Source organism: Brienomyrus brachyistius, chromosome 4, assembly GCF_023856365.1.
Source record: "Brienomyrus brachyistius isolate T26 chromosome 4, BBRACH_0.4, whole genome shotgun sequence".
Classification (NCBI taxonomy): domain Eukaryota; kingdom Metazoa; phylum Chordata; class Actinopteri; order Osteoglossiformes; family Mormyridae; genus Brienomyrus; species Brienomyrus brachyistius.
Genome location: NC_064536.1, coordinates 24,568,106 through 24,582,170, shown reverse-complemented (window position 1 = coordinate 24,582,170; position 14,065 = coordinate 24,568,106). Strand labels below are relative to the sequence as shown.

Sequence of the window (14,065 nt, the reverse complement as noted above, 5' to 3'; positions counted from 1 at the left end):
GGGCCATAGATCAGCGACGGGCTCTCTTAGTGCCCCCCCCCCCCCCAGGAGGGATCAAGGGAATAAATTTCTCTTTAATTAGCTTGTTTACTTGAGCCTCGGGAAAATGACTAGAGCTTCGCCGGATGCAAGCCAACAAAAAAAGGCACAGAGGACCCTGAAGGGGGCGCTGTGGTAGGGCGCCACCCCCTATCCCCGGGAAATCCACTCCCAGGATGCGCACTTCATGTTTTCCATAAGGACAACACAACGAAATGAAGATGGAAAACAATGGAGTTAATAATGAAAAAAATCTGAGATGTCTGAATCCTTCAGTGGGGAGCGCTGTACCCTCGCACCTGTAGGGTTGTGGGTTCAAATCCCACCCTGATCCTGAAGCAGAGTCATACTGAGAAATGGGACCTTCGGCTATCAAGTGGCTGTCAAATATCAGGAGATCTTCGGATGGCCATTTAGGGAAGGGGGGGACTAAGGGCTGATGGATGTGTACTCATAATAATAAGAAGATCTTGGGTGGTATCTCTGACTGCATTACGGAACGGAGAGTTCTTGCCGGTGCAGCAAGAGACAGTGCCTCCTACAGACCTGGGAAAATATAGCATCAGTTTGTAACCTTGAGGGGATGGGGGTGCTCATGCAGACATGATTCACAGCCCTATGTATTACAGAACACCCCCCACCATAGACAGACCTTCTGCTGGATGTCTGTGTGATGTTCACCCCGCTGGGACATTAAGAGATTTTCTTGAGGTGTGGAACTACCGTACTTTTTTCCTGAGGGACTGGGATGGGGGCCAAGGGGCCTCATTTTATTCTCTGTAATGGGTCCCCCTTGGCATAGAGAGGTTACTGAGAGGAAAAACATCTATCAGTCACAAATCAGGGCTTTTCAATCCTACTGTCCCCCTTTAAATCCTGGTAGAGTAGGCGTGGCCTATTAATGTGGGCGTGGTTTTGAAAAGACGGGCAGGGTTGGGGTGGTGTCCTTACAGACGTTGCTATAGCAACCTGGAACGCACAGCAGTCCTTGCTTTTCATACAGACATCGCATGGCCTCTGATGGGGTAAAAATGCCCACCGAATATGAAAAAATTCCCCCCATATGCTACTAAATTCCAGTCCACCGTCGCATCCCGGCAGCTGAGCTGCTCCATTCCTTTGTTTCTGCTCCATAGAAATAAAATGTTGACCCCCCCCCACCCAGCATCAGCAACAGAAAATGGGACTTGTTATGAGGCCCCATAACTGAGCCCCTTTGTGCAGGACTGCGGACACCTGTCAAATAAAATGACTTTTCACCACTGTGCTCTTTGAAAACATCAATTTCCCCGATGCTCTCAGATGTCTAGAGATAAAAACACACACATCACATTCTGATTACTTTTTCGACCATCTCTACTCGTAAAATCGCTTTTCAGATGTTGTACTGTGAGCGAGGCGGGGGGGGCAGTGCTAGAGGCCAATCACTAGTCCCCAGTAAGGTGTTATTAGTCGAGAAGAATTTTTTAAAAGTTAAATTACAGGCCTGTGGATATTCTGCTGCTTGTCACTTGCCTCGTGTCACATACTGACCTAGATTTTCATCAAAATGTGCTGGGGGAACAAAGGAGTGGCTGTCGGATTGGCATGTGAAGCAGCACACTTTTGGTGCCACGGAGACGAACAGAAGGCAAAAACAAACAGGCAAGCGAACTAACAAACAGATAAACGAACTAATAAACCAGCAAAGGAAATAACAAGCAGGCAAATAAACTAATAAAAGGGCTGATGAACTAACAGATTAACAGGCAAATTAACAAATGGAAAATGAACTAACAAACAGGTAAACGAACAAACAACTGGCAAACAAATAAGCAAACGAACTGACAAGTGAGCAGGAAAATGAACCAAAAAACAGGCAAAACAACAAATAGACAAGGAAAGTAAGAGAATTGCAAACAAATACGCTAATGAACTGACAGGAAAACAAATTAAAAGACTGACAAACAAATAGGTAGACGAACTGACGGTTAAGCGAGCTAACAAATAGGATAATTAACTAACAAGAAGGCAAATGAACGAATGGGCAAACAAACAGCTCAAAAGTGAAAATATTTACACCTTCATGAAATAGCAAAGTGAAGAGAACAAAATCCCTGAAAACACACAGGTGACTCTAGAGGCGTGTGTCTGTTGAGAGAGATATGAGGTGTCCCTGCCCCCTGCCCCATACTTCACAGGATGTGATCCAGGTTCCCCAAGACGGTTTCCGAAAAAGACGGATGTATTAATATTTTATGTTTCTTTTCAAAGCATTCCTACACACAATGACAGGGAATGTACATAAAACTGACATTATGCTGAAAAATGTTGCTCACTGGAGTCAGTAAAGGGGATTCATTTCCCATATCGCTGCTGGTGTCTATGGGGTGTAACTGCTAAGCGTATGAGTGTCTCCATCATACTGCCGACAGCTGACCCATCTTTGCTGGACCACGTTCGCTGCTGTCAATGTTATGTCATCATAAAAACACCCCCCCCCCCAAAATATTAAAACAATGCGACAAGCCTAAAAGACAATTTTCATCCTGCGCTTTTTTTTCAGTTTTTAATCCTCCGATTCCCATAAATCCTCAAATGCCATAAAACGGCAGCGTAATTTACATTACGCCAACCAGCAATTTATCCAACAGAAAATGAAATATGAAAATTTCCATCAATGTCTTATGTAGACAAACCCACTCAATTTTGCCAGTACCTTCACTTCTAGCTGCTCAATACCAACATTATTGGCTACTTTGCCATTTTCAATAACGACTTAAAGGTCTCTGTGGGACTTGAACCAACAACCTCCTGGTTCCAAGGCAGCAGGCTCCCTGCCACTCATCACACAGCATTTAATAACACTTGAAAAAGAACTAGGGCAGGCCACTTGCTTAGACTGTCAGTACACTAAAAAAAAGCACAAAATGAGACCCAGTTTTCTCGGTATTTGCGATTGTAACGCTCGCATGGACGGGCCAGCCTGAGCTCCAGGTCTGCATGCAGTGGCGAGATACTAACACAGAAACATGAAGGGTAACACCGATTCCCACATAAAGGGCCTCTGCCAGACTCGGGCGGATTTCTCTCGGAGCTGAGAGCCGGATTTTCACGTGGGCGGCAGCGAGAGCCGAAACAGAGGGGTGGGGGCCGGCGCAATTCCGCAGTCACAGATGAGTTGAGAAATCGAGGTGGGGGGGGTGCTGGTGAACAGAGGATGTGACAATGGAGGGCTGGTATTCCTGAGTAGTTGGGGGGGATCGACTACTGTCCAAAAATCCAGTCAGTTATTTTCCATCCTAAATTTAGCAGCTTTGACGACTGGCTTGGCCCCCACACATGTGTATTCAGACGCTGGGATCCAGACTGTAGATGGGTGGTATTTCTCTTGCTATTCTTGCAGTGCTCCAGAACTGGCCTATAAAAACTAGGCCTGCACTAAGCCTGCAAAAGGCTGTGAAGTTGGACCCTCGTAGGGGGGGGAGGGGGGGGGGTAAACAGCCGATTCATAATCAGACAAAGTAATTTGATCTGTGTAAAAGCTGATGCAGATGCATCTACAGGTAAGCGTCAGGCGGGGGGGGGCGAAAGCTCGACCATTTTCGCTCACTTTGCCAGAACGTTCCATGCCCTGTTGGGGTGGCTGACAGATGGCGTGTCATACCCCAGATAAAAGCCAGCCCCCCACCCCCAGCCCACCTCAGCAGGTCAGGGGCAACAACAGCGGGATTAACCCTGACGTGTCGTCGTCACCCCCCCCCCCCACCCCCCTCTCTCCACCAACTGGAAGTCATTTGACAGTAGAGGGGAATCATGAGATTAGCATAATTAAGGCATTCATTTATGAGGGGGAAAAAGTCATTTTCCGGCACCCAAATACTCATATTCTGCTCCTGTCACTGCAGCCTAAGCGCACAGCTAATGATTCCGCCTCTGGATTACTTTCCTTCCCCGTCTCGGCTCTTCCTGCTATCGGCTCCCAACTTCCCACTGCTGCGCGGCTTCCGCGTCTCCATCCCTCAAAGCGCTCAGTCACCCACCGGCCCAGACCTGGGGGAGGCAAAACAGAGCCAAAACACCGTGCGTCAGGAGCCCCCCTGGGGGATCCCCGCCCAGCCTGGTGGCAGATGGGAAGGCCTTTTACATTGCTCTCACTTGATTAAACTTGATTAATCTCTAACTAACTGGGGGGATCTACTGTCAAAGTGCCCCCCTGGTGCCTATCCTGGGGACCTCTAGTGGACTTAATCAGCTCACACTTCACCACGCCACTTTGATTGAGGAGGGGCTGATACCTTTGCTCTTTCCTAATGGTGGGGATCAGCACATGCCGTTTTAACCCTCTGTAGACGTTTGGAGTCTCAAGGGGGTGTGCATGAACCTCCCCCCTCCAAAGATTCTAACCGTCAATTCCCAGTCCCAGCTGTCAACCAATCATATCAGCCGGCAAAAGCATAAGTCCCTTTTCACCTCAGACGTTTACAGACACGTCGTTTCTCGGAAGCGAGCTGTTTATCTTTTTTTGATCAGCTGAGTCTTTGAAAAGTAACTTTTTTTTTTTTTTAATTTCTCCCACAGAATAGCTCCTTCCGAAAGACCCATATGAGAATAAAAGCATAAATTAACTCACTGAAAATATAAAGAATTCTTCTTAAAAAAAAGAAGAAAAAAAAAAAAAACGGAGCAGCGTGGACACATTCGGCAGAAGGAAAAATGATTTGCTTGGATGCCTTTGAAAAGCTCTCGTCACCCCTGCCGCGAGCAAGCCCGGCAACAGCTGCCTGGGACTGCGTAAGCTGCATGTTAATAACGGCTAAAAGGAAGCGGGGAGGCAGAGAGAGAGAGAGAGAGAGAGAGAGGGAGAGAGAGAGAGAGAGGGAGACGAGTGTGGCAGGCTGCGCTCGTTCTCAGCGATGGATCCTTCGCAGGCCGTCCCGTTTCAGACACAGGAGGGGAGAATGGGGTGCGTACCACTTTTAAAAGTGGGGGGGGGGGGTGCTGTTTATAGGGGATGGCGGCCTGTTTGGTATTTTCTTTGAAGAAGTGCCCCCTGCATCTATTAAGCACATAATAATAATAATAATAATAATAATAGCCCTGCGATGGGCTGGGCCCCCCATCCTGGGTTGTTCCCTGCCTCGTGCCCATTGCTTCCGGGATAGGCTCCGGACCCCCGCGACCCAGTAGGATGAGCAGTTTGGAAAATGGATGGATGGATTATTATAATAATAATAATAAAAATGGGGGGGTTCAAAATTCTGGGGCCCCAGGCAAAATGTCCCTCTAGATAGATGGTAGATTTTGCCAATGAGCCCCCCCCATGTTTTAGGGCGCCACTAATGGACTGGGCTCTCTGAATCTACATGTCCTTCCGATACCACTGAGTAATAATAATAATAATAATAATAATAATAATAATAATAATAAAGCCTTTGTTGTCCTAGATGACCCCTCCCACTGTAACCATCATCGGTTTACCGGAGTCCCCAAAAGCATATCACCAGCTCTCATTTTACTGAGTGTGGGGGGGGGCAAAAGTGAAGGAAAATTATGCTGCTGTGACACAAAGGAACTCATGGTCAGTGAAGCCATGTTGGTAAGTGACCACGCCCACTGTGGATATGCCCCACCCAGAAATCATCCAAACTAATATTGGACACATCCTCTGGGAAATTGCCCCACCCACAAATCATCCCCATTAAATTACCCGGTCAACCCACTTTGTTCCTCCCACAAGTGATCTCCACTAAAAATCTATAAATGACCACACCCCCTAAAGGTAGCTCCACCCCTAAGGCACCTCCCCCACCGTGTGGCACAAACATATTACTCTAATTGCCTTATCATCATGGTTACAATTACAGTTTATTATTATGCCATTTGATTATTTTTAAGTAGTATTCATTTTGTATCTGTGTTATTTCATACACATTAATTATCCACTGCTAGCGCAGCATTTTTGATCATGGTCCTAAAAACCCGGGACCAGTAGAAACACAATGCTAAGCTCAGATAAGCTCAGACCCACTGCAAATGAAGCTATTTGGAAAACACTCATTCCATTCCCCTTTTTCAGCAAATAGGGCATTAATGTGTTTAAGAACTCAAAACAAAAGCCATAAAGGGCTTTAGTGGGCCGTATAAATGGAGCCATGAAAGGTTTAACGAGAGCCGTAACCACGGCGGCGTCTGGGCTTGGCTGTGAAGGAGGAGCAGTGTGCTACAACAGCAACACTCCCAACGACGCCCTTAATGTGCAATGTCTCGTCAAGGAAGCGATGCCCTGGTACAGGCAGATGAGAAATAAATCATTTCTGTCACATTAAGGATATGTGGCAGGAATGCAAGCGCAGCTCCTTACCCCATGGGGGCGCTGTTCACCCTTCAGCCCTGCAACATTTAGCCTTGAAACATGACCTGACTCGTTTCCATTCAAGAAGTCTGTCTGTCTAACCCTAACCCCCCCGGGGGGCATTTAAACACCATTAACCCCTGCTGACTTTTCCTCGTCTACCCCCCCCCCACACACACACACACACAGACTCTTGGCTGTATTTTGGTTGTGCTGTGGAATTCCATTATTGTCTTTAATAGAAACCCCCAAATATATAGCACCTCCGGAAGAGACGTGATCTTCAGTTCAATCGAGAGATCGAAACCTCCCACAAAAGATGGGGGGGGGGGATGCAGAGGGGACCTGGCAGTACTGGGAAATAAAATCCCTTTCACCTCACTGGATGATGACAGAGGACTCCTGGATTACAGCCGGACATGGGAAAAGCATGCATATACCAAGATATATATAGCTGACCTACAATTTCAATGCACGGCTGCCCCAGTTACAGGAAATTAACAAGCCCGAGCAATCAGACATTTCACATTTGTGTTTCACTAATGCTCTTTTAATGGAAACAGTTCGGACAGGGCTTCGAGCCCATGAGGACACGGGTCCGCCATGCCGGAAGGCGTCCCCAGAGGGCGCTGTGTGGAGGATAAGGTGCATCTGCGGGTTGTTTTGAAAAGATCATACAGCTACGGCTCTCAGACGCATGAGTTATACGCAGGAATCAGCGGCCAAAGCTGATGCGCCCTGCTCTTATCACTTTCCATAAGACTCAATTTCCCAGACTCCTGGGAATCAATCACATGACTGGGCCAGTCACCAATTACAGCCACCTCTGGGCACTCGGTTCTAGACCCAAAATTCTCAAAACATTTCTATAATTTTCCCTCAGCATCAGAAGCAGGGGCATGCACAGGGCGACAGAGACACTGGGCCCAGATGAAAGCTGATTGGCCCCTGGAGTACCCACTCCCCTGTCACCCACCTGTTCAAAACATATCATTGGCTATTAGCAAGGCTGGACCTTCTGTTTGAATTACTGCCCATCTCATACCTCCCACTTTAAAGAATCTTAGAATCACCCTCCGGTCAGAAGGGATTAATCATGTTTCCCCAGTTGCTACGGCACCAGATGTCTCATCTAAATGTGAGGGGGATGTCAACAGTCGTGTGACCGCACCCCCTCCCCGCCCACATGTGCACTCATTCATTGGTTGCATGTGTGTTCTTGACCTCCTGTAGCACATCGAACCTGCTCTCTATCCAGTCAATCTCCCAGGCGTTTTGGGCAGCAGGGGGCAGTCACGCTGTCTTCAGTTTTCCTTTTTTTGTTTTTAATTATTCCTGCTGCTTAAAAATCAATACTTAATTACCTGAAAATGCTCTCCTTTCTGCCTGCTGGAAGCGTCTGCCTCCAGAGCCATCACTCACGCCGGTCATCTCTGCCACCTCCGCTCCATCACCTGTTTGTCCACCACGCCTGCACTACCTCCTCGCCTCTCCCTCCCCCCGACCTCCCACCCAAGATCAGACTGATGGAAGTCAGAGGGATTCATCGTAAGGGGATAGTGTAAACGTAGAACACGAGTTCAAATTCCCGCAACGCAAATCAGGGGTCTGTTTTACTGGGAAGAAACTGACAAGTGATTGGCTATAAAAAGTGCTTCTGACCCATATCAAAGTCTAGAAACTCTGAAGCTTCTTCATCCAGAGCAGAGACAGGTGACCCTGGTCTCCCTACCTTGTTCTTGCCCAAAACCCTTTTAATGTCATAAATCACTCGGTCAGGCGGGCTGATAGTTAGTAACAGAAAAAGGGCCCTGATCACAGACCCGGGCTGTTCCTCTACTCTAGCTCTTCCACCTAGAACCTCGATGAACATTAAAAACATTACGAGGCATCTAATCACATGAGACCCCAACAGCTGAATCGAACCTAATTAAAGACAGGGCCTTGGGCTGAACACACGCTTACATGAGGGTGTCTTTAAGCCACGCCTCCCAATGTCTGTCATTAGCCCCGCCCCTTTACCAAAGGCATTATTCCCAACAACCCGGTGTGTGACTCAGAAAAAGATCAGTAACAGCTTATCACTATAGGTCCCGACCAGACACAAGACGACAACAAACGCAGACAGAGGGCCACAAACAGAGTGCTCCAAGGTGCCCTCGGAAATGGACTCATGGTCCATCTATTAAACCGGCCATCTGACACCAACAGGGAATGAGGGAACTGTAGCCCAGTGCAGGGCAGAGATGGCTCCTTCCTCATGGGGTAGGGGGCCCCAAACAGAGGGGCCTTCTCTGTGCCTCAGAGAAAGCAGGACTGGGATCTGAAATAGGGGGGGAGGAGAATCCTCACACCATCACAGTGGAGCTGCTTTCCCCACCTTCTGCTACCCATCAGTGCTGGCGCCCTGCAACCCCCACCCCGCATGCCACCGTGCAACCAGCCTGCTCTGTCAACAGTAATTGCGAAACAATGAACTGGTCACAGAAGCAGGGAGTGTGCACCCCTCCCTCATTAACTTCTTTCCTCCCTTTTCCTCTTCTCTTCTTCGATTCCCTCTTCCCATTTCTCTTTTCCTTGTCCCTCTCCTTTTCTCTACCCCCCCAACCCCCCACCTGCTGTCATTCCATTGCCTCGTTTTCTCCCCTCCCCTCCTACAAACAAAAAAAAAAGTCATGAGGTGTAAAAACGCTGACATTAAAAAATAATGGATCTGTCGAGAGTCTCGCCTCCGTGGCCACTCAGGAGAGGTCGTCATGGCGACTTAGCATCTCCTCCTTCGCAATAAAAACCCCAGAAAGATACTAATTCTCCCAGAAATTGATAGTAGCGGCCCCCTGATTCTGGCCTTTAAAGAGGCGATAAAAAACTGAAATACATGATAGATAAATACACCTAAGTCCTCCCTCCAGACGTCCTACTTCCGAAAAAAATCTTAGTTGATCATCCCGTTGCCTACATTTCTTTCTCCATTCTTTTAAAAGTAATTTGTATTTATCGGTGTTCGCTGTATTTGTATGCCGCCCCCCCTATTGAAGACACATAGGGGTGGTGGGGGTGCAGACTCCTACTTGCACTGTACCGGGATTGCGTCGTGCTCTGCTCGCTCCGCTCCCGATCGCGCCTCTGCCGGCTCTAGTTAGCGCGTGAGCGCGCTGAGAGTCAGCGTCCCGCGGAAGCTGCGTCGGAGTGTCCGGGGACGCGCTCAGGATCGCCGCGGCAATAATTACCCAGAATGGACTGCAAACTGACGGATGATTATTCCCATTGTTATGTCTAAGTACATTATAATTATTATTTTCTGCAGAGGCTTTAGCGATGTGTAGGGAAATGTAATTCAGATTAATAAAACCGAATCAACTAAAGATTCGAGGTGGGGATGGGGGGGGTGGGTGCAGAAGAAAGAAAGACTCACGATAAAGCCCCTATGCACCCCCCCAATCCCATGTGACGGGGGATGGAAACTAGGCATGTTTTCGTCTTAAACTATTAACCGAAAGACAGAAACACAGAGAGAGAGAGACAGAGAGAGAGACAGAGAGAGAGTGAGAGAGAGAGAGAGAGAGAGAGAGAGAGAGAGAGATGACAAGGAATGTAATTATTACACCAAACTGCTGATTCTATCGGAACTTATGCTGTGTGTGTCACTGCCTGTGTGTTATGTGATGTTTTTTCTTTGATTATGAGAGAGCCCTCGTCTTTAATCACCATAATGTCATTTTTTCTCTCTCTCTTACCATCAAAAGCTTTTTTAATTAGTCAGCCAGTTCATTAAGAAACAATCTCCCCACTGCAGACACCAGCGCCTTTACCAGGTCAACAGCGAGAGGCACAGAAAGAGACTCTGGCCTGATGTGACACTGCACCATGCAGGAGAACCAGACACTGCAATAACCGATAGCCCCTGACAGACATGACTAATTAACCACAGAGTTTCCGATTGACCGCTTTCCTAAGGATTGATATGTAACCACAGTTTAAAAATCCACCACCTGGAGCCACAGGTATAATTCCTACGCATTTAACCACCTGCTAAGTAGTTCTGGCACAATCCCAGACATTAATCTCCCGGTTTTGGAAGTTTGCAGTAAGAACCTTACGATTCCTGCATTCCTGACCTGGGACATAGGTTACAGGACCGGTCCATGCGGTGGACCAGCTCCTGGTCTCTGACCGCTGAGCTTCGCAGCATGCTATGCAGTGACATGAGGTTTGTCATGTTGTCTGCCAGACGACGTTTAAGCACACGTATGTAGACACGCAAGTATCAGCCACCACGCCACGTACTTGCTCCATGACCCCTGAGACGGGCCATACTAGAGAATGGGGGCTGGGGAGGGGGGTGGGTGTCGGCCGTGAAATCGCGCCAAGAACAGCTCACCTGCTCTGCGGGGTCTACAGCAGATGGCGAAGCTTGGTGCTGCCACTCTTCACCATCTGCACACCAACCTCCACCCGTCCCCAGCAGCTGGGGATTGGTGTGGGGGCCCGCAGCCCTTCCCAGACAGCACGGGACACGAATCGGCTCTGTCACTTCGAAAAACCCAAGCGCTATCGCTGCAAGAAACAATCCCCTTCAGGCCATTTTGGAAAAAAAATACCTTATTGAGAAAGCCAGAGACGGACAGACAGGGAGGTTGGGGTTTCACAGCTGTCAGTACAGGATAATGATTATATATGACTTTTCTGTGGCCTCCAAGGCGTCTGTGGCATTTACACAAGAATAATTTGTGTCAATATCTTATTTCATCTTTTTCTGAACGAGAGAAGAAAATTGAAGTTGAGAGTAGAAAGTGCTGAATTCTGACCCCCTGCGTTAAGCCTTCAGGACATGTGGGAAATACACGATACATAAGGGTATCGCAAAAAAATATAGGCCTATGTAATACTGGTCGAAAATAGTAATGTCGTAACAATTAGCTGAATAATCACCTAACGAATTAATACAAAGGCGTACACAGGAGTGTAGAAATTGTCTTCAAGAGCTCGGCTGCCCAAGTGCGCCGCTTCCTCTTCACTGCACAAATGGGTTTGCAGTCAGTCCAGAGTTCAGAGATCGCAGAGATTAAACAAGCAAGAACCTGTCCACTATAAACAATGCTGTTATAAATGCGGGCATGGGGCCGCATGAATGAAATCCAGAATCAAACCAGAGTAAGGCGATATGCTTAATCGGAAACAAACCGTTGAAGATGTATTATGATAACTACATTAAATATGCATATGGGATACGAAAGGGTACAGTATTCCGTTGAAGGGAGCGGACCTTCACCTTCGTTTAATCGATATTGTTTTCTGTATTAAATTCAATCATCAATGAAAATCAAGCGCTAAAACAACATAAGAATGGAATTAGTTAGAAAAGCTTAACAAGAAGCGCTCACAGGGATGATGCAAGCATGGTCTTCTTGTCAGGCGTGTGTAACCGGACCATCAAAACTCAAAACGGGGTTTGCTCGTTTTCTGCCACCACGCGGTGTATAAACAGGAGGGTAACTGCGATCAGGGCGTTAAAAGGTGCGTTTTCACAGGGGCGTAAGAGCTCGACTCCGGGCATGAGACTCGCTTTGTACGCGGGGCACTGCTGATCCATTTCAACTCTGCGATACAATTTTATAAAACAGACATTTGCAGATATGAAAGCGCAGACGGTGCGCCGAGTACTAAACGTAAAGGGCAAACCGTTTTCCCCAAAACACACAGATCGTTAAATTATGTTGACCACGAGAAATCTTTATTTTATGGAGTATCAACATATCGTGTCCTGGCACTAAAAATGGGCTACGTGTCGTCAGCATCTCTCACTGAACCTGTGTTTGACGGTATGTTACGATGCTTCTGCTTACCTAATTGAATCCCACTGATTAAACTTATAGACGCGCATGAAAGCGTCCTGCAGTAAAGGTTTATATTAGCGTCATTTGTCTTTTTTTTTAAGTACAGAGGAGTAATGCATACTACATGGGCGCTTCTTTTACAGCGTTTTTCAGTGAACCATAACGGAAAATAAATAAACACGAACTGAATCTTTCCACAAATTTTGATGATTTTATTCATTATTAACGAATTATACCTGTTGGACATCCCGTACCCGGTAGGGATAACCTGCATATGCCAATATAATAATAATAATAATAATACATATAGTTCAAAAGTAATGGCACTGTAACTGATCTATTCTGTTATTACGTAGACACTATATTGCCGACAATAAAAGTCTTTCGTTCTCCCATGTCTGCCAATGATGCAAAGTGTGTTTTATGACCCGCGGAGTGAACAGTGGTCCCCGATCACAGAAACACGCTTCTGGACCCATGCTGCACGAACCAGCAATCGCAGGTGCCCTCAGCTGGGCTAGGTGCAAATCAGAGTGGTTCGCGGACATCACAAGCAGGGAAAGTTGCCCCAGAAAGGCACGAGAAATGGCAAAGAGAGAACGCAATTTACCATCTCACTCCCTGCATTGCAGTTTTGCACGGTGAACGTGGCTGGGGCAAATAAACCAAAGTCCATTAAAACAACCGGTTCGAAGAGGAGGTGAGGAGAGAGGGGTAAGACGGAGCAGCAACTTGCTTTAAGGCGTGCACGTGTTTGTTTGGCTGTCCGTAGCGGGTTCCCCTCTATCCTCAGCGCCTTGCATCGCATTCCCGCGGACTCGGAGGCGCGCACAGAGCTCTCCGCACAGCGATAGCCGGCGACGGGGGAGGATTAAAAAAGAGAATAGAAGACGCATCATTTACCTTCCACTGCAGAAACCATAGCGATTGCACATAAAATCGCGAGCAAATCCACTGTCATGGCAAAAGGGTATTTTCCTCTTTTGATTTCCCCCTGTTTTCTCCCTTTCGTAGTTACCAAGAGGCGTGATCGTACACAATCCTTCAGCTGTCAAAAACGGCGCTCCTGTAGCGGGTATTTTGAGTCACATTGCAAGCCGTAGTAAGTATAGTATGTGAGAGGCAGCTGTGGTCGGTAAGGTACGGGGATGTGAGGGGGCTGACAGAATCCCCCCCCCCCCCCCAACCATCCCCACCCCCCATCCCATCTCACACCCCTTTAACACCTTGTGGCCAATCACAGGGTGCAAACGGCACGTCTCAGACCAATGGTAACTGAGCGCCCCCCTTCCCGCACGCTTTTAGTTTACAGCAAAAAAATAATAATAAAAAAAAACTTTTCACTGGCCATTTCTAGCCGGTTTCTGTTCCACACGAAGTGAAAGGGCGCCTATTTGTGGCTGTCTGAGGTTATCGCAGACGAGGTGTTAACTTTGCGGGGGTGATTTTTTTTTTGAAACGATTGAAGACTAATTGAAATGGAGAAAAATGGGAAAAGGGGTATAATTACATCCTTGTTTTCGGAAGCAATGAGCTGAGATTATGCGACTACATCGCGTCTGGTCTGTGTTGCTGTGATAGGCTTAGAGATCTTAGGACAATAAAATAAGGTTCTGGGGTGAATATGAATTTATGAATACGAAAATAAAACATTTTTATATTTTTATGATTTAAGGAAAATTGTGGTTTTAAGAAAGTAAATATACAATAATATAAACACACAACATATACGTATAATTTTAATAAAATATAATTCATAATTTTGTGTATTACTACTACTAATAATAATAACAATAATAATAGGAGAAATATATGTCGACTGGAGAATTAGTTCAGTCTGCCCACAGGACACAAT

At 47.0% G+C, this 14,065-nt stretch overlaps 1 protein-coding gene across 1 annotated transcript in view; it reads right to left on the bottom strand.

Moving 5' to 3' along the window:
* Positions 1-13,368, bottom strand: part of LOC125739859 (ephrin type-B receptor 1-like) — a 62,102-nt gene extending 48,734 nt beyond the window's left edge. Inside the window, exon 1 of the mRNA XM_049010378.1 lies at positions 13,114-13,368. Coding sequence (XP_048866335.1) covers positions 13,114-13,171 — 58 coding nt within the window. The 5' untranslated portion in view covers positions 13,172-13,368. The remainder of the gene's footprint in view (positions 1-13,113) is intronic.
* Between the last annotated feature and the right edge of the window lie 697 nt (positions 13,369-14,065).